Below are 20,349 nucleotides of genomic sequence, written 5' to 3' on the forward strand. Positions count from 1 at the left end.
CGCGGCCGTTGCCCGGGTGACGGGTTGTCGCCTGCCATGGCCTGGCTAGAGGTGGTCTCCAAGAGCGGCGGGCGGCGGCACCGGGTCGCGCTGTGCTCGCTGACGGCGCTCGGGCTGCTGCTTCTGGGCGTGCTCACATACGTGCCGCCGCTGCTGGTGGCCTACCGGAGCCACGGTGGGTAGCGGAGGGGCACCAGGGCGTCCCTTCCCTGTCCTGCTCTCTCCTTCCCTCTGACCGGCGCTGCTTCTTTTTCCCTTCCAGGCTTCTGGTTGAAGCGGAGCAGCTACGCGGAGCAGCCGAGCGTCCGCTTCCGGCACGAGGTGCTGCTGGTGGGGCTGATGGAGAGCGGCGACTTCGTGGGCTGGAGCTCCTTTCCCTCCTGCAACCGCCTCCTAGGCGACCGCCTGCGCGTCCCGCTCGTCTCGGTAGGCGCTTCTGAGCGCATGCAAAGTGCCTCTTGCTGGGGCGGCCAGTGGGGGCGACTCTCAGGGCATCGGCCTCGGACGGGTTCCCTCCCTCCAGTAGCCCTTTAGATCCGCCGGTAAATAGGAGCCGGGCACGAGCAGCGTTGACGAGGATGACTGTTGAGCTCAGGCTCTCTGCGGGCTCGGAGTTGACAGCAACTATAGCCACAAAAGAGTGACTCTTTGCCCAGTTGGAACCCCCGCCCAGGTCCCAGTACAGTATGTTCTCTCTACGATGAAAGGCTGAGTGGAGGTTGCTGGTCTACAGTAGCCTTTTCCTAGAAACACCTCCTGGCTGCTCTTTCTCCTAGTTTACAGGTGCGTTTGGAAGAACATCACCTGCTCCCATATCTCCTAAGTTAGGAAGTGATAATGGCAGACTCAAGGCTGTGCTACTCCTGTACTGTCTAGATGAGAACGCAGTTTTCTCAGCCAATAAAGACCCCTAACCTCTTCCTAACCCAACTGGTTTTCAGTAGCCAGGGTAAACTTTGGCCCAATTTGCTGCTGGTAGCCAGTTCATTGGTGCCAGTTCTCTGCTGTTTGAATCAGAGTGCGCATTTCCCATATCAGAGGATGAAACAAAGTGACACTGATTGAAGTTGGAGATGATTGAATTTCTGACACCTCAGACTGGCCCTGTGGTCAAAGCTGTGGCTCGCAAGTTGAATAGATGAGTGATTTTATCCACAGAGTGTATTGCAAAATCATGGAAGTGGGTAATCGAGGCTTCAAGTGGGGTTCAGATGCTTTTCCTAGGGCAGTCACCACCTAGGATGACTGCACTGGGTGAGCCAAGATGGAGATGGTTGCTGCCACAACATAGTCCTTTAAAATGAATCTGTTTGGCTGCTGGTGTGAGGCAAAAAGTGTCTGTGCTCTGCTTTGTCTGCCTACAGCAGGAGACTTGCTAATGAAGCAGTGGGAGGAAGTACGGTACCTGAGAGCAAATGGGCTCATGGCTGTCATGCCACTGGTTAATTAGGCCATAGATCTTGATGGATCTTTATAGATCTGACTCTCCAGATGTTGCTGGCATCACCTCTTGATGAGAGTCCTGTAACATCTGGAGAGTCAATTTGCTCCATGGGTCTTTGGCTTCTAGGTCACTGATTTCAGCAAATCTGACATAATTATGGAGGCCCCCAAATCCTAAACTTACTCTGAACAACCAGCATTAAACTGGATGACTTGAAGGCTGCCTCAGAGACCAATTTGAACCTGAGCCTTTTGTGGCCAGGCCAGAACAGAGGGACTGGGCAGGTGGGGGCCTACTCCAAGTTCCTTAGCAAAGGCAAAGGGGAAACCTTTGGTAAAGATTATTGAAATGGGGCCTACATTTCCCATCTGGCCTGGGCTTATCATCACCTTTGCATGATCCTGTATTCTGGCTGTATTCTGCCATTGCACTGGTGCTTTGGTGCAGGCACCTTGGCCTATATTGAATCTAGCATCTGTATTGGGGTGCGTGTTTCCTCTTTATCTGGTGTCGCATCTGTGTAGCTGACATGTAATTGAAATTATTGCTAAGAAGTTTGCTTTAATAAAAGTTCCTGTTATGCTTGCTAGGCTAGAGAGGAAGACTCAAATCAAGATGGAATGATGGACCTGTTAAATTTTCGCCTGGAGCTTCCACTTCAAGCTACAGAGCAAATAGTTGGGATCCAGCTCATTCTGACATTTACCTATCAGTTGCAGGTGAGTGCCACAAGCCATAGCTTTCTAGGTGCCACTCAGTGTTTGAGGACAGGCAGCCTAATCCTCTTACTTGCTGTGGTGATGGCGGCTGCTGTTTCATTTACTCAGTATCCCATGCTCAGCTAGTAGAACAGCTTTCTATGCAGGTTTTTTGGTGAGGGGAGGTCATGGTTGGGAGGAGTTAAGCCTCCCTTCCCCAGCTGTGACACATGGACACAAACTGCAATTAAGCTTGAAAGACATTTTATGCTGGCTATTGTGGGGGCGGGGATGCTGCATGTGCCAAGAAAGGGCTTGATGGGTCATGTACACCCGCAGCTGACACACTGGTGACTCTCAGCAGCAGGGGAAGAGGACTTTGGGCCACACGCTTCAGGGAAGAGATGCGATTTCATGGAAGGACTTGCTTGGGACACTACATGTGTGCTTTATTGCTTGGTTTAGTTCATGCTATAAATATATTTTTTTAGGTGCAGTCATAATGCAATACATAATGCAGGCCACCAGTTAAAAAGTTGTATTCCCTCCTTTTCTCTATTTGATTGTTTTGATCATTTGTTTTACATTCATCCAGCCCAATGCTCTGCCTACCAAATAGGAAGCTTTGGTATTCTGAGTGTTGTGTTTGTATCACTTGTAGAATGATTAAGGCTGAGCCATAAACCTTTCCTTTTCTCTCTCCCCCTCTATGCTCCCATTTCAGAGAATGTCTACATTCGTGATGCAAAGCATGGCCTTTTGGCAGGCCTCTTCCCCTTTGCCAGGGTCAAAGGTCTTTGTGAGTGGAGACCTGAAGCTTCACCAGAGGCAGCCGCTTAGCCATACTGGGCTGGACAGCAGATATAATGTGAGTGGCCTTTTACATTTCAGTCCTTTCAAGCAGTTTTGTTGCCCTTTGTGATGTCTTTTCCACTGCAACTGATGCTGCTGGAGTCATGCACTAATTGCAAAGTGTGATCATGCCAGTGAAATGTGCACTGTTTGATATTCAGGTTATACAGCAGAGGAGATACTAATTTCACGTAGCGTTCACCTAGGTAAAGGTAAAGGGACCCCGAACCATTAGGTCCAGTCATGACAGACTCTGGGGTTGCGACGCTCATCTCGCTTTATTGGCCGAGGGAGCCGGCGTACAGCTTCTGGGTCATGTGGCCAGCATGACTAAGCCGCTTCTGGCAAACCAGAGTAGCGCACGGAAACACCGTTTACCTTCCCGCCGGAGTGGTACCTATTTATCTACTTGCACTTTGACGTGCTTTCGAACTGCTAGGTTGGCAGGAACAGGGACCGAGCAACGGGAGCTCACCCTGTCACGGGGATTCGAACCGCCAACCTTCTGATCAGCAAGTCCTAGGCTCTGTGGTTTAACCCATAGCGCCACCCGCGTCCCTAGCATTCACCTATGTCACAACAATTCACCTGTACTGTGGTATTGCCAAGCAACAATCTCATAAAAGGCTAAAGAGACTTCGGAAAGTCTAGTGATCTATTTGACCACCACCCATTCTAGCTGGAGCATGTCTAACCTGAATAGGAAGTGGTATTGTTAGGGCTGAAGCAGGCACAGGCCCTTGTGGTCTGCATAACTCTTATCTCTTGCCTGAGACTTATATTGTGTTGCCTGCCCCAACATGTCTGTTCTTGTTTTTTAATACAAAGTGTTCTCACTGTGACAGGTATCTGTGATCAATGGTACAAGCCCCTTTGCCCAGGACTATGATCTTGTAAACATTGTTGCAGCATATCAGGAGAGGAATGGTGAGTTTGCATTATGCACAGTCCTTTCTAGGTTAACTGATACTTGTTTTTCACCAGCTACTTCAGAATTATGACCAAATGCCCACAAGGTCTTTGTTGTTTCCTTTGCAGTCACAACAATTTTGTCTGGTCCCGGCCCTATCTGGGTGGTTGGAAGAGCACCTGATGCACCGTTTGTGGTCCAGACAACCATCCACTACCCAGTGGAACTGATCCTATATCCTTTGGCTGCCAGGTGGTTGTAGTTTGGCCCGCTTGGTCTCAGTCTGGCATGAAAGTGGTGGAAGCTGTTTTGAGCTGTGCTTGGCAATCGTGGCACTTGGTAGGTAGTGTGCTACAATCTGAATGTGGAGAATGTAGCTGCTGGGTTGGACCAATAGAGAAGAATGCCTGATAAAGAATTCCATGAAACTTGCCTGGAGGCCAAGGTAGTGTCACTGTAGACCACCAAAGGTGGTTGATTGAAAGAAGATTATCTTGAGTAGAGGAATGAAATCAAGAAAGCATCCAAAATAGGAAATGTTGTAGCTGTGGTTGACTTCAGCTACCATCACATAGACTGGCTACATATGTATTCCTGTCTTGACAAAGAGATAAAATTTCCAGATACCTTAAATGACTGTGCCCTAAACAGTTTGTCATGGAATCAACCAGAGGGGACAGTGACCTGGGATCTGATGGTGCCCAGCACCCTTGTGCAAGATGTAAGTGTTGTTGAGCAGGTTGGGAACAGTGACCATAGTGCTATTAGTCAATTGCCAGGGAAGTCCAACACACAGTCACTTTTGACTTCAAAAAAGGAAATGTCCCTAAAATGTAAGTATTGGTAAAAAGAAAGCTGATAGGCAAAGTCAAGAGGGTCAAATTACTCAAAAATGTTTGGGAGTTGTTTAAAAGCACTATATCAGAAGCTCAACTGGAGTGTATATCACAGATCAGGAAAGGTACCCTGAGGGCCAGGAGTATGCCAGCATGACAAAGGAGTCAAATGTGTGTCAAAAGAGTATGATATGGTGGAGAAGTTGAATAAATTATTTATATCTCCGTAGAGGAAGATAATAGGAGAGATCCTAGGGTGTGAACTAAGTCTTAGGTACTGAGGCAGATGGTATTGATGAGAGGTAGATTTAATAGACAAAATAAGAACTGACAAACTCACCTCAAAAATAATAGTATAGATTTGGAAAAATGATCGAGAGGATGGAGCAGCTCCACTGAGGAAAGGTTGCAGCATATGCGTAGCATGGAGAAAGTGGATAGAGGAAAGTTTTTTCCCCTCTCGCCTCAACTCATGGGCATCTAGTGAAGCTGAATGTTTGAAGATTCACGGCCGATAAAAGAAAATACTTCTTCACGCAGCACATCATTAAACTCGCTCCCACAGGAGGCAGTGATGGGCCCCAATTTGGATGGCTTTTAAAAATTAGGCAGATTCATGGAGAGCAAGGCTATCAGTGGCTGCTAGCCTTGATGACTATGTTCTACCTCCACTCTCAGAATCATTATGCCTCTGAATACAATTGCTGGGAATCACAAGTGAGCAGCGTGTTGCACTGCTGTCTAGCTTGCAGGCTTCCCACACGAATCTGCTTGGCAGCTTTGAAAACAGGATTCTGGACTAGATAAGCCGTTGACCTGTTACAGAAGGCTCATCTTATGTTCGTAACTTGTATTTACACAGGGATGGGAGTTTCTCCTATTGTGTCTCCTATTGTTTATTGAGTGTTCTCAGCCACCTTTCTTCTAGATGCAGATCTAATCTCTCATTTTGCTGGTCATATGTGTTTGAGGTGTGTATTCTGAACTGGTGTGAAGAAACTTGAAAATTGAATTTTCCTTGACTCTTGCTACATATCAGCCAGGTTTCTGGGAGATGATTAAGTTTGCCTGGATTCAGTATGTTGCCATCCTGCTGATCTTTCTTTGGATTTTTGAAAGAATAAAAATCTTCCTTTTCCAGAATCAAGTACTAAGCACAGTACCAGTGACACCAGTTCCCCCTGGATTGTCATATAAAGAGCACCAGTCCTGAACATGCTCCTAAAATTACCTAAAACTCCCAACAGGATGAATAAATATCCCATGCTTTCACTTTTTTCTTCAGCAGCTTTGCACATTGAAGATGAGGAGGCACCTTTGTGTTTGTGGACAAGGCTTATTGCAAGAGTGAAAAGAACTCTGTATTTCACTTCTCTCTGAGCCAAGTATTTCCACTTGAGGTGCTATGTGAGCAGCATATTGGGAACCTAATTTGCTGCCTTGCATTTTGTCTTCAGTTGTATATGAAACACTATCTGCACACACCCAGATAGTGGCTGAAGGAGCTTCAGTTGATAATGAGATACACTGTTTTAAGTAAATTCATTCTCTTTAATACTTTTATAATGGATTATGTTTTGTTATTTCTGCACTGCACTGAATTTCAGGCTTGCAGGTTTGGTTAATCCCCTGTTGTTGTAATCCTACATAGGGATTTTAACATAGAAACAAACACAGCCGTATGAAAAGGCAGCAATAAAATTGCATTTCCAAGAAGGCAGCATTAGCTGGTCTGTTCGGTCTGAGAGGACAAGGGTAGGGAGAAGCCTGCCCACCTCCCACAGCAGAGCAAGCATGCCTGTTTGTACAGTTTAGTTCTCACTCTCCAGCATGTTCCTAGGGTGGTTTACAAAAAAAGTTAATGTTAAAACAAATGTTAAATAAACAGTGAAACACCACAAATTAAAAGCATTTAGCAGACGTAAAACAAATGCAAATCATGAAAGTAATTAACAGAAGATTTTAAAAGCCTGGATTTTGTTTAGGTTTTTTTGTTTTAGCAAAACTGTCTTCCCTGGGTGTCAAAATGACATCCTGGAAACTTGCGCCTGGACATAAAATGGTGTATCCTGGTGAGGTATTTTCAATTTCTTATCCCCCAGAAGATTCCTATACATAGCTAAATAGTGCAAAGGAGGCAACTGTGGAAATTGTAAAAAAATTGTTCCAGTAGGCAAGGGAAGCATAATAAATTAGAATCGACTAAAATGTTACAAAGTAGTGAGCAAGACTGAGTTCTCCAAAAGTCTTCTGCAACAAAGTCATTTGCCACTAGAATGAAAAAATTAGAGGGGGGGCAGGCACAGTTTGTAAAACAGCCTTAAAATGTAATGTAGGCTCAATTAGGCTAGAACTGTGCATTACTGGAATCAGCCAGCACTCCACCATAGAGCAGAATTGGTGTAAAACCAGCCATCCAAAACTAAGAGGCAGGTTCTGATTGTGGCCAGTGGTGTTTTCTAGGAACCATAAGAAACTGCTTTATATTGAGTCTGATCCATCTAGCTTGGTATTATCAACTGGAATCTTTCCCAACCCTATGGTGGAGAGACTGTTGACTGATGCTTTGCATACAAAACCATGTGTGAAGCCACATCCTTAGACTGTGCTATAGTTTAGCACCTCCCTTTTGCTTTTAGTCCATTTTGCTGTTAATGTTTTATGGCAGTTTATGAGGAAAGTCAGTCTCTGCTCTTATTGGTTGCAGCCAAAAGGCTGCTCAGAACTGCATAGAATGTAAAAAAATAAATAAATGACCGACGTCCCCCCTCCCCCAAGTTGAAGAGCACTGCCGTTCAATCGCCTTGTGATATGTGGGGCGGGGCTTACCGCTACCTCCCCTTATTAAAGTTGGCACCCCTGCGATAAAGTATTTTATATACTTTTATAAATGAGCAGTGGGGTGCAGGAAGAGAGTGATGGGCAACTACAGCTGCCTCGTTTACACTGGGGGGGGGGCGAGGAGAGGCGGCAGGCTGCACTTTGCATAGCTGCCTCGGCAGTGGCGTAGCGTGGGGGGTGCAGGGGAGGCCGGCCGCAACATCTGGGGGTTAGGGTTAGGGGGCGCAAATTACTTGCCTTGCCCCGGGTGCTGACAACCCACGCTACGCCACTGTGCCTCGACCCCATCCTTTCACGGACTGCAAATCAGGCGCCAAAGCGCTGGCCCAGCGTCCTATGGCCTTCGCATGCACGAGGCCCTTAGGAGGTCGACAAGCAGCCCTGCAAGGTAGACCCCGATCAGTGTCGAGTCTACTTCCTAGTCCACTACAGGGCGGGGGCTACGGCCGCAGGCTGCACGAAGCAGCGGGCCTGGTCTACGCGGCTCCTTCTTGCCCTTAAAGCCGCGGGACGGGCGCCTGAGCGGCAGCGTGCGCGAGAAAGGCGGGTCAGCATCCCGAGTCGAGCAGCCTAGTCGGGAGCGCACCGACGCGGAGCGTCCGCCTCCCCGCGTGTTGGTAGCGCCGTCGGGTCCCTCCACCCGGTGTGGCATCCCCGCCTCAGGCATTGGGGGGCCGAAAGGCCGGCCACGCGTGGTAAGCGAGAAGCAGCGCCCCCGTCGTCCTTGGAGCTCTCGGCTGATGGGCGGAGATGGAGGATGGCGGAGCCTGGACGGCGCGCACCACCTTGCAGGGGGCTGGCCTGGGCGCAGAGCCCACCTCCCGCCGAGGGGGCTGCTCGGCTTCCCGCCCTGGACCGGCCCCTCCTTGGCGCCTCCCTCCGGCGGCCGCTCCGGGACGCGGCGGCGGCGGCAGCATCGGCGGCGGCCACGTCTGAAAGCGGCTCATTGTCTGTCTGCGGAGCGGCGGCGGCGGCACCACCTGGAGCGACCCGGCGAGGGCAGCCAGCCAGTCAGCCAGCGCGTCTCACCCCCAGGCCCCGCCTGCCCCCTGTTTTCCAAATTCCCCACGTCTCTGAGGAAAGGGCTCGTGAGTCTTGGCCGAGGTGAGGAGCTGAAAAGGGGCAGCCGCGGGGACTCCGGCCCAGGACGGCAGCTGGGGGTTCTCCCTCCCCCACCGGGTTCTCCCAGGGGCAGCAGCAGATTCCCTCTGCTTGGCCATCTCCCCCGCCCTCCCTCGCTCTCCTCCACTTCCACTCATCTCGTGCGGGACCGGAGAGTCAGGCCCGCGCGGCGTCGAGGACTTCGAGGTCTGTGCGCCGCCGGACTTGGAGGCGCGGCAGGCGTAACTCAGAGAACGAAGGAAGCCGCGACGGCCTTTGAGCGCGTGCAGAGTGCGCCCGTATCCAAGCAGCGTGCTCTTGGTGGACGGCGCGGCTGAAGCCCTGGCGCATCTCAAGCAGCCGCCCTTAAGCTCTCGGGTCGGGAGAAACGTGCATCGCTCTGGGCTTCCTCCTGCAACTGCCTGTCTCGCTGTTTGGCGGTGGATGGCTCACCTTGGCACAGCTCCGGGGTCTCTTCCTCCTCCTGGCACTGGTTGCAGTTGGTATCCTTTTGCACAGGCTCTGCTTGGAAGTTGACTCTGAGTGGGTCATATGTCACAGGAGAAGTTACTGAGTTTTGAGTTACTTGAGTTTTGAGTTTTTGAGTTACTTGAGTTTTGTTTTTAGGGGGGGGGAGTGATGGTTACTTGCATTTTCTGCACAGATTGTGCAAATGAACTAGAACTGTACCCTATACTCTGCCTTGAGCTCCTTGGAATAAAGGTGGGATAGAGCTATGGACAACAAATAAATACAGTACTTAAAAAACAGATTTGTCCATTTCTGTATCTAATGGTCAGGGGTCCCTTTACCTTTACATTTACTTGCCGATCAGAAGGTCGCGGTTCGAATCCCCGTGATGGGGTGAGCTCCCGTTCCTCGGTCCCTGCTCCTGCCAACCTAGCAGTTCAAAAGCACGAAGTGCAAGTAGATAAATAGGTACCGCTCCGGCGTTTCCATATGCTGCTCTGGTTTTGCCAGAAACGGCTTAGTTATGGTGGCAACATGACCCGGAAGCTGTACGCCGGCTCCCTTGGCCAGTAAAGGGAGATGAGCTCCGCAACTCCAGAGTCGTCCGCGACTGGACCTAATGGTCAGGGGTCCTTTTACCTTTACCTTTTTACTCATTTAGTATAACTACTTCAAAGCTAAAGGAGACGAGGCTGACCTTTAGCTCTTGTCCCCTCCCCACAGCATCTCCAAAATTAGGCTGAGAAAAACCCCTGTTAGTAAACTGGTGAACCTCTATGGAGATCAACCTTTGCCAGTCTGGTGGTGCCTTCCAGATGTTTTGAACTACAAGTCTTTCACCTTGCCTATGCTGGCTGGGGCTGATGGGAGCTGCTGCAGTTCACTAGTCCCTGTACACTTTCCCCTGCAGATTAGAAGACAAGACACATCTAACTGTTTTCAAAAGATAACTTGAGATTTTCAGAATGCTAAATTGAGCTTTGGGTTTTGCATTCTGTCCTTCCACACACAGCAGAATACAATCAATGTTGAATAAAGACTGCCTCCATTGCCCTGTTTTCCCCCCACCCGAACAAAAGAGTTTGTTCCAAACTCTTTTGTACTCTCTGAGCATCACTGCTGTATCATCCAGCCTGCTGTTTTTCATGGCTCTCACTGACATGCATATCTGAACTAGTTAGTCGTTTCCGGGCGTTATCAATACAATATGTATGGCAACCCAGGCTGTTACTTGTTTGCATGCAAGGTCCTTGTGTGTCATCGTCATCCTACTGAAAACTGAACAGCTCCCCCTCTCTTTTTCCTCCAGTTGTGCTCTGCTTCAGCCAGAATGGTGAGGATCCGAATATCCAGCACTACAGTTGCAATCTTCCTTGTGATTCAGACAGGATTTCTACTGTTTTTGTGTGTTCAGCATGGTGGCTTTATGTCTCAGTCTGAAGAGAAACCACCCCAGGTGCACATTCTCATCCTCTCCTCCTGGAGGTCGGGGTCTTCTTTCGTCGGGCAGCTCTTCAGCCAACACCCTGATGTCTTCTACTTGATGGAGCCAGCCTGGCACGTGTGGGTAACCATGTACCAAAACAGCGCCAAGGTCTTGCACATGGCAGTGCGGGACCTCATCCGGTCAGTCTTCAAGTGTGACATGTCGGTCTTCGATGCCTACCTGCCATGGAAGAGAAATGTGTCAGATCTTTTCCAGTGGGCAGTGAGTCGTGCCTTGTGCACAGATCCTGTTTGTGAATTGTTCCACCGCACTGATATCACCAGCGAAAGTGCCTGCAAGGCTGTCTGTGGGAAGTCTCCATTCAGCAAAGTGGAAGAGGCCTGCAAGAGCTATAGCCACGTTGTCCTGAAGGAAGTCCGGATCTTTGACCTCAAGGTGCTTTATCCTCTCCTCACTGACCCCTCCCTGAACCTCAAAGTCATCCACCTCGTCCGTGACCCCAGAGCTGTTGTGAAATCCCGGGAGCAATCAGCAAAAGCTCTTGCCCGTGACAATGGGATTGTCTTGAGCATGAATGGCACAAAAGTGGAAGATGGCCAGTACAAAGTCCTGCAGGAGATCTGTAGAAGCCACGTTCAGATTTATGAAACAGCAACCCTGAAACCTCCAAGTTTTCTGAAAGATCGTTACTTGATGATCCGGTTTGAAGATCTTGTACGAGATCCTTTAGTGGAAATTACGGCAATGTATAAATTTTCAGGTCTTCAGCTGACCAGCAAACTAGAAAACTGGATCTATAATATCACCCATGGACAAGGGCCAAGTAGGAAGAGGGAGGCCTTTCAAATCACTTCCCGAGATGCAGTCAATGTCTCCCAGGCATGGAGGACTGTTCTTTCGTTTCAGAAAGTCAAGCAAGTTCAAGAGGTTTGCAAGGGTGCCTTAAATATACTCGGATACCAACTTGTAGATTCTGAGAAAGAACAGAAAGATTTGTCATTTGATTTAGTGTTGCCACATCGAAAAAGTCAATTCAGCTGGGCATCCTTTAGTGAAAATTAGGGGAAGTATGACTATCTGTAATCTCTTCGACCCCACCCCCACCCCAGGTAACTGGAAAATATTTATTTTGATTGCTGAATTCTGTGCTTCTAGTTATCATCCTTTTTTTTTTTTTTTTTTTTTTTATAATATTTTTTATTGCGTTTCTTTCCAAATTTTGTGCATTGCAAACATACCTACAAATTTACAAGAAACCATTTTTTTTTTTTTTTTTTTTTGTATAGCAAAACAATATAAATCAAACCAAAAAAAGAGTCCTAACTTGGACTTCCCCACCCCTTCCGATTCTGCATTCTTTGTATTAACAATGTCAGCAATTTGTTACCTTATATCATACCTTATTGTAACTTTCACATGTTATGTATCCAAATTCAATATATTATGTCACCATTTTTATACCTTTAAAAATAAACGTAACATGTTCAATTCATATTATCTCCTTTTCTCTTTTCTCGCTTAATTTACTGTTCACTTAATCATAGTTGCTAAAGCATATCATTTCCAAATCATGCATAATCTTAAGATTCATACAGCTTATAATACTTTTGCAAATAATCTTTAAATTTTTTCCAGTCCGCCTCAATTGTTTCTACATCCACATCTCGGATTCTGCCGGTCAATTCAGCTATCTCCATGTAATCCATCAACTGCGTCTGCCATTCCTCCAGCGTGGGTAGATCTTGTGTCTTCCAGTTCTTAGCGATGAGTATTCTTGCTGCTGTACTAGCATACATAAACAAAATTCTGTCCTTCTTTAACACTCTCTGGTCCACCATGCCCAACAGGAAGGCCTCTGGTTTCTTGGGAAAGGTATACCTAAATACCTTTTTCAACTCATTATAAATCATTTCCCAAAAGGCCTTAACCCTTGGGCAAGTCCACCAGAGGTGAAAGAATGTCCCCTCTGCTTCTTTGCACTTCCAACATTTGTTGTCAGACAGGTGATGTATCTTAGCTAACTTGACTGGGGTCATGTACCACCGGTATATCATTTTCATGATGTTTTCCTTCAAGGCAGTACTTGCCGTGAATTTCATTCCGGTGTTCCATAACCTTTCCCAGTCTTCAAACATAATGTTGTGTCCAACATCCTGTGCCCATTTAATCATAGCAGATTTAACTATCTCATCCTGTGTATTCCACATAAGCAGCAAGTTATACATTCTAGATAACAGCTTTGTCTTTGGTTCTAACAATTCTGTCTCTAGTTTCGACTTTTCCACCTGGAATCCAACTTTTTTATCCATTTTGAAAACCTCTTGAATTTGAGCATAATGTAACCAATCTCGCACCTTGTTTTTTAATTTCTCCTGGCTCTGCAGCTTCCAATTGTCTCCAATTTTTTCAATTAGTTCCCAATATTTCGGCCAGTAGGCCTCCATATTGGGTCTTTTTCGAGCCTTGGCCTCCACTGGTGATAACCACCTCGGAGTTTTACTCTCTAGTAGGTCTTTATATTTCATCCAGACTGCAAAAATTGCTTTTCTGACAATGTGGCTTTTAAACAATTTATGTACTTTAACCTTGTCGTACCATAGGTATGCGTGCCAACCAAAAGCATTATTAAATCCTTCCAGATCTAGGACATCAGTGTTTTCCAACAAAAACCAATCTTTCAGCCAGCAGAAGGCTGCAGCCTCATAGTACAACCTCAAGTCCGGCAGGGCAAACCCCCCTCTTTCTTTTGAATCTGTTAGTATTTTAAACTTTATTCGGGGCTTTTTGCCCTGCCAGATAAATCTAGATATGTCCTTCTGCCATTTTCCAAAACAATCCACTCTGTCCACGATCTGCAAGGTTTGAAACAAAAATAACATTTTCGGCAACACATTCATTTTTATAGCTGCGATTCTTCCCAACAAGGAAAGTTTCAATCTTGACCAAATTTCTAAATCCTTTTTAACTTCCAACCAACATTTCTCATAATTATCCTTAAATAAATTCAAATTTTTGGAGGACAAATAGATCCCTAGGTATTTCACTTTTTTTACCACATTCAATTCTGTTTCTCTCTGAAACCCCTCTGTTTCTGTAATTGTCAAATTCTTGGTCAACACCTTAGTTTTTTGTTTATTTAACTTAAATCCCGCCACCCGACCAAATTCAGATATAAGTTCAAGAGCTCTTTTTGTACTGGGTTCTGGCTCCTGCAGTGTCAAAACTAGGTCGTCTGCAAATGCTTTCAGTTTATATTGTTTCACTCCGACCTCTATCCCTTGTACCAACCGGTCCTCTCTGATCATGTTCAATAGCACCTCCAGGACTGAAATAAATAACAGAGGGGATAGGGGGCACCCTTGTCGTGTCCCTTTCTCAATTCTAAATTCCTCCGTCACCACATTGTTCACTATTAATTTAGCCTTTTGTTCTGAATAAATTGCTTGTAATCCATTCTCAAACCCCCGTCCCACTCCCATCCCTTCCAAGTTCTTCTTCATAAACATCCAAGATATGTTGTCAAATGCTTTCTCCGCATCAATAAAGATTAACACCGCCCTTGTGTTCCTATCAGTCTGCAAAAGTTCCAAAATGTCAATGATGTTTCTAGTATTTTCATATAAGTGTCTACCAGGGAGAAAGCCTGCTTGGTCCTTATGAATTACTTCATTTAATACTTTTTTAAGTCTATTTGCCAAAATGTCTGCAAATATTTTGTAATCCACATTTAGGAGTGAGATGGGACGGTAGTTCTTGAGCTGAGTCTTTTCAGATTCTGACTTGGGTATCAATGTGATGAAGGCTTCTTTCCACGTTTCTGGTGCCCTCTTCCCCTCCATGATCTGGTTGCATACCTCCAACAAGGGTTGTATCAAATAGTCCTTCAAAGTCTTGTAATATTTGGAGGTAAGCCCATCCGGGCCTGGAGATTTGCCTAGTTGCATATTCTGAATGGCACCTTCAATTTCCTGTGTAGTTATTGTAGAGTTCAAGATTAATTTTTTATCTTGAGTTATCTTTGATAATCCATTTGTCTTTAAAAGTTGATCTATCTCTGATTCTTTCTGAGGCCCCTGTGCATACAGTTCTTTAAAGTATCTGTGGAAGCACTTCCTGATTTCTTCTGGTTTCTGAATCATCCTTCCTTCAATCTCTAGATTTGTAACCGTGTTTAACTTTTGTCTTTTTTTCAGCTGCCATGCTAGCAGCTTTCCACATTTATTCGCTGATTCAAAGGATCTTTGCTTCATCTGTTTTATTTTCCATTCAATCTCCTGATTAATCAATTTTGAATATTCTGCTTGATGGAATTTAATTTCTCTCAGCACCTCCTTTGACTTTGGTTTAGTTCTCAATTTTTTCTCTCCTTGGTGTATTTTCTCCAATATTTTATCTTTCTTTCCATTCCAGAATTTTTTCTTGATTGTATTCTGCTGTATCAGAAACCCTCTCATAACGGCTTTGCTTGCGTCCCAGATCGTTCTTTTTTCTACTGTAGTATTCAAATTTATCTCAAAGTAGTCCTTTAGTGTTTTTTGGGCCTTTTTCACAATCTCTTGATCTCTTAATAATGTGTCATTCATTCTCCATCTGAAGGAACCGGGTTGAGTTAGTCTAAATTCTATTTTCAAGGCGTTGTGGTCGGAGCATGTTTTTGGGCAGATTTCCACCTTTTTAGTCTTTGGTGCCATCCCCCTGGAGGTCCAAATTTGGTCGATCCTTGACCAGGACAGATGGGCCTCAGAGAAGAAAGTTCCTTCTTTACCTAGGGGGTTCTTTGTCCTCCATATGTCAATCAAATCCAGATTGTCAGTCAGTTCAAAAAAAGTTTTAGGCAGTCTGCCATCTGATGTTAAATTCTGATTGTAAGACTTATCCATGTGTGTAGACACCACTCCATTCATGTCTCCCATCATTATGATGTTAGCATAATCCAGATAGTCCAGCAGCGTCTCATGCAGCTTCTTGAAAAATTCTGATTTCCCATCGTTTGGAGCATAAATTCCTAATATCAATATTCTTTCTCCTTGAGCTTGAATTTCAATTGCCAAAATTCTACCTTGTTCATCCTTGAATAAAAATTTAGGTGTCAGACTCTCTTTAGCATAAATCACCACTCCTCTCTTCTTTACTTTGTCCGACGATATAAATTCTTGGCCTAATCTTTTATTAACTAAAACCTTTCTATGGAGCCTGGTCACATGAGTTTCTTGTAGGCAAATAATGTCCAATTGTTCTTTCTTCAATATGTGAAATAACCTCCTTCTTTTCTCCGGGGAATTTCCGCCATTAATATTCCAACTGAGTAGCCGCAGAGACATCCTGAACTATTCTGTCACACCTAGAGCGGTGTGCCTTCTTTCTCCTCTGGTTCCGAAGGTGCAGGCGTTGGTCCACCTGGGTTGGGTAAAGGCCAATTAGCTGCTGCTTCTTTTTGGAGATCTTCTCCGTGGTCGTGCAGGAACTTTTGTAGGTCCTCTGGTGATCTTATTTTAGCCTTCTTCTGTTTGTAAGTAAATGATAGTCCTTGTGGGAACTCCCACCTGTAAGGAATTGTGTTAAGTCTCAACAATTTAGCCAATTCTGAATAGGTGGCTCTCAAATCCAATAACTGTTTGGGAATGTCTCGGTAAATTTCCACCCTTTTCTCTTGTATCACAATTGAGTTTTTAAAGTGTAGGCCTAGTATTTTGTCTCTCTCTTCCCTTGATCTCAAAGCTATTAAGCAGTCTCTGGATCTATTTTTTCTTACCAATCTTCCCAACCGAAAAGCCGATACAATTTTAAAGTCACTTTCTTCTTTTAGATCCCAGAACTTTGTAAACTCTGTTGTCAAGAGTCCAATCAAATCTTCTTGCTCAATTTCTGGGACTGCCCTCAGCCTGAGGTTAGTCTCCCGATTTTTCAATTCCACCAATGAGAGATAGGTTTGTTGGTCACCTATCTGTTTGTAAAGAGGTTTGACTTCCGCTTTAACTTCCTCAACCTCTTTTTTAGCCGATATTGCAATTTGAGCGGCTTCCCCTGCCAGTTTACGATTCTCTTCTGATGCTCCTTGCAATTTTTCAATTGCTAGGTTATGTAGGGAAACCTGCTCTGTCAACTTCTGGATTGAGGATGTTGATTGATCAATTTTTATTGATTGATTATCAATTTTTTGATTTATCACTGCCAATTGTTCCAAAACTTGTTTCAGTACACCCTCAACTCCTCCTGTTGCCATATCTCCCTCCTCTGGTTTTTCAGGCTTTTCGGTTTCTACTTTTTGTGTCGCAAGCACAGCTGGAACTGATAATCTGCGTCCCTGAGTTAAAGTTGTTTGAACAAGCTGTGCCTGCTTTTTTGCTTTCTCTTTCTCCTTAGCTTCTTTAGCTTTGGCTGCTCTTGTCTTTCCTGCGCCACTCATCAGTCAATGTTCAAGGTCAAATATTATAGTCCCATGGGAAAGACAAGCCCAAATTTAAAAACAGTCCATTGAGAGAGGATAAACAGAAAACTTTTCCCAGGCCTCTATATTACCAATATCCTCTAGGGGGAGTGCCACCAAAATTTTAGTGAGAAGAAGGTAACTTTTCCGCCATCAAAGTCCCTTTGTTCCAACTTTGAAAGCACCTTTAAAGCACCTTTGAAAGCACCTTTAAAGGCGAATTAGTTCCAACGCACTAAGAAAAGAGTCCTGCAGAGCACTTTTAAACATGTAACAAAGTTCCAGCAAGGTGCCTGCAAATGTATCCACTTCAGCTAAACAAGCTCAAAGTTACACTTTCCAATTACAAAAAGTGTCTGGAAGTTTGCAACAGTTCCGCAGTTTATACAACTTTGACCGGCCACCCGGGAATATGGAGTTAGAGTCTTCCCTTGCCCCTTGGGGGACCACTTCAGGTCCAATTTATGCTGTATTTATTCTTAAAAGGAAAGTTTCCAATGTGCACGAAAGTCCCAATTTAAAGCTTGAAAGCTTCTCTACTCACAGCGCTTTCCGCTCTTTAGATCATCTGCTTTGATCTTGCAAGCAGTGCCGGAAGACGGACTTCCTCTTTCTCGTCTCCCGTTTTCAGCCAAATTTTCCGAATTAATTTGTAGGATCTTAGGTCCTTACTCACGGGTTTGATGTTTCAGCCCGATGTTTCTTGGAAGAAGGATCAGCGCTCATCCGTGACAGCCGCGCGGCTTCGCCTCCGCAGAAAGAGCGATGAACCCACAGCACCACTCCCCCTCCTTCACTCCGGAGCCCCTTACGAGGTTCCTTTCGTGATTTCGGGGTCGCTCCAGGTGCCCGCCGGGTCCCACGGCCACGGACTCACTCTGCCCGTGGTTTCTCTTGATGGGTTGTCGCTGCGCCGTCGCGAACAACCCTTTTCTGCGGTGCCCCTCTTCAGAGCTCGAAGAGGTCCGCCATCACGGTTTCGCGCCGCCCCCGGAAGTCTGCTAGTTATCATCCTTTTGCCATTTACATAAACTAGAGCAAATGGAAAAAAGGGGTGATATGTAGTTCGCAGAAATATATCCTATTGGATCAGTCATTGTACCACACTGTCCTGCTATATTTGTAGGTATCAGGAATGCCGTTTTTTTATTTAATAACAATGTAGAACTTCCAGAAACTGCATTATATTTGACATAACTCTTCAATACAAAATACTTTTCCTTTGCTTCTGAGAAAAGGGCAAGAAAGTAACTATGGTATTCTGGGTTCTGCATTATTTTTTAAACAAAATATGTTCATATGCTGGGCTGTCAAATTACTGATAAATGAGCTTTGGTCTTCTTTGCTCATGTTAGCTAACCCTCTGAATGGCCACCTTGTTTAGGGTGGAGGAGTTGAAAGAAAGCCCAATGTTGCTGTTCAAATGAACCATTTGGCTGCTGTCTGCTCTGGTGACAGACAATGGGCTGGTCCCTAAAATCATTATATATGTGTTATATATACGTGTGGGAGAAATCTCTGTATGCAGTACTGAATGCTCACTTCTAATGAAGGCCATCACTGAACATGTAATCTTTTGTGCTTCATAGTTGCAAAAAAATATAGCGGGGAGAAAAGAAGGATTCTGCTAGAGATACACAGAAGAAACCTGGGGCTTATTCTCTTCTTTCTCTTCAAAATTAAAATACTGCCATTGGATTGGACAGATGACTATGCAAAATCTATGCAAATTGGACAGATGACTATGCAAAGATTGTTCAATGCTTCTTAATGTGGCTGCCATATGCAGGTCCTTTGGAATATTTCTCCAGAGGCACTTGCTGGTTGCTTTCTTTCTAACTTTGGCTGGGGTCCTAGCATCTGTTTGTAATGTCACTGAGCTGACCATGGGCCTCAGATATTTCCCCAGAAGGAGAGAACCTGCACCTATTGGAGATTTCTTTCCCCGTGAATGGAATTCCGCAGCCAAAGGCACACTTCACATGCAGAGCCTGTACTGTTAATCCAGAATCCAAATTGCAGAGATGTGGGAATGGGCCCCACCATCCAGGATCCAGAAGTGTTTGCGGGGAAGAGCAGCGGATAGTTTCTCAAAATTGGAGTGCTGGGAATCACTTGTGCCTCTGGAAGCCCCCGCTCCCCACAGCAAGTCATGTTTTGGAAGCTGCACAGCTGAACCACAGGCTGGGGTGGGGGTTGGGGGTGTGTGGGGAAGGTTGTGTTGGGAGGGGGAGTAATCTTTTCCCCTCACACATTTATTCTGCCATTAGAATGGGCTCTGGGGCTCCCTTCCAGTTCAGGTTTGCATTGGGGCTGAATCCTGCTGCTTTGTACCTTTGTATGTTAATAAAAGTGCTATTTCCATAAGTCTGTGGTGAATTCTCACTTAGAGAACCATTTGCTGATCAGGTTTCCATGAGGAAGGCCAAGTAGATGTGACCACGATGTGACCCCCCCCTTAAATTGGGGGGGGGTCCAGACTGAATGGAGGGGGGATGCTTCTCAAATCATAGATACTGCAGAGATAAATTATTAACACTCTGGTAATATTTGAATGTGGGGCATCCAACACAATCTATAGCAGGTTCAGAAGACACGGGTAATTCCATCACACACTAATCAATTTGCCTGTGGAATTGTTTGCCACTGAATGTTGTATATATAAATTCAATAAATGATGGTAATGATGATGATCATTTCTGGCTCCAAGAGAATTAAATTGGTCTTTTTATGGCCTCAATAGACAAGGCATTGCAAAATGCAGCCAGGAATATCACATGCTGCTCTCAGGGTTGTGCTTTTTCTGCATCTCTGAGTGATCTATAAAGAAAAGCTGCTTCAAATGACAATGTTGGGGGACACCTTAAAGCAGGGTTTGCTATGCTGTGGATCTTCAGATGTTGTTGATGTACAACTCCCAGAGTTCCTGATTACTGGAATGGCCATGCTGGCTGCCTGAAGCGGACAGGATTTGGGAATCTCAACAACATCTGGAGGGTCACAGGTCAGCTACTTCTGCTTTAAAGAGTAATAAAAAACATTTCAGTTTCACCTTTCCTAGATTAAAACGCATGAGAAGGTCTTGCCTGTGGAAGCAAGTTCATGCTACAGAACAATATATTCATTAGAAGAGGATGGGGCAGCTGGGTTAGCTGAGGCTTTGCCTTCCTGCCTGTCCACCTGAGCTGCTTGGCTTTGGCAGGAGCAGGGGGAAGGAGTCTCACTGCGGCCACGGCTTGGATAGCATCTGGGACATGAAATCTGGGAAACTTGGAGGAATGCTGTCTTTGTGCAGTCAAGGGGTTAAGGTTGCAGAGATTTT

The 20,349-nt window shown here is 45.6% G+C and overlaps 2 protein-coding genes and 1 long non-coding RNA gene across 9 annotated transcripts in view; 2 read left to right on the forward strand and 1 right to left on the reverse strand.

Annotated features, from left to right (window-relative positions):
• The first annotated feature begins 35 nt into the window (after positions 1-35).
• Positions 36-6,306, forward strand: TMEM231 (transmembrane protein 231). The gene is made up of 7 exons (XM_083452563.1): positions 36-175; positions 263-426; positions 2,035-2,163; positions 2,867-3,010; positions 3,840-3,921; positions 4,033-4,138; positions 5,773-6,306. The coding sequence occupies exons 1-7, from the start codon at positions 37-39 to the stop codon at positions 5,951-5,953; spliced, it is 945 nt and encodes a 314-aa protein (XP_083308689.1). The 5' UTR covers position 36; the 3' UTR covers positions 5,954-6,306.
• On the forward strand, positions 4,145-19,723 carry LOC310683028 (carbohydrate sulfotransferase 5-like). Of its 7 annotated transcripts, none has more exons than XR_014514250.1 (3): positions 7,870-8,669; positions 10,463-11,754; positions 18,033-19,723. XR_014514250.1 is itself a non-coding variant. In XM_083452524.1 (3 exons), exons 2-3 carry the CDS (start codon positions 9,322-9,324, stop codon positions 11,660-11,662), a joined length of 1,284 nt encoding a protein of 427 aa, XP_083308650.1. In that variant the 5' UTR covers positions 8,815-9,248; positions 9,281-9,321; the 3' UTR covers positions 11,663-11,763. The 7 variants fall into 7 exon arrangements, 5 of the variants coding, with proteins under 5 accessions (XP_083308653.1, XP_083308649.1, XP_083308651.1 ...); XR_014514251.1 differs by having other exon boundaries at positions 8,499-8,685; positions 18,033-19,394; XM_083452524.1 differs by lacking the exons at positions 7,870-8,669; positions 18,033-19,723 and adding exons at positions 8,815-9,248; positions 9,281-9,405 and having other exon boundaries at positions 10,463-11,763.
• LOC310683068 overlaps positions 19,555-20,349 on the reverse strand; it is a 21,532-nt gene continuing 20,737 nt past the window's right edge. The window contains exon 4 of the long non-coding RNA XR_014514256.1: positions 19,555-20,045. This is a non-coding gene — a long non-coding RNA (uncharacterized lncRNA). The remainder of the gene's footprint in view (positions 20,046-20,349) is intronic.

Source organism: Podarcis tiliguerta (genome assembly GCF_965153285.1).
Source record: "Podarcis tiliguerta genome assembly, chromosome: 8".
Lineage (NCBI taxonomy): Eukaryota > Metazoa > Chordata > Lepidosauria > Squamata > Lacertidae > Podarcis > Podarcis tiliguerta.

Bases quoted from the DNA above. Each gene is read 5' to 3' on its own strand.
- TMEM231 (XM_083452563.1), top strand. From the start codon at position 37: ATGGCCTGGCTAGAGGTGGTCTCCAAGAGCGGCGGGCGGCGGCACCGG. The intron at 427-2,034 runs GTAGGCGCTTCT...TATGCTTGCTAG, and splicing joins TGCGCGTCCCGCTCGTCTCG to GCTAGAGAGGAAGACTCAAA. The intron at 2,164-2,866 runs GTGAGTGCCACA...CTCCCATTTCAG, and splicing joins CATTTACCTATCAGTTGCAG to AGAATGTCTACATTCGTGAT.
- LOC310683028 (XM_083452523.1), top strand. From the start codon at position 8,322: ATGGGCGGAGATGGAGGATGGCGGAGCCTGGACGGCGCGCACCACCTT. The intron at 8,670-10,462 runs GTGAGTCTTGGC...TTTTTCCTCCAG, and splicing joins CGTCTCTGAGGAAAGGGCTC to TTGTGCTCTGCTTCAGCCAG.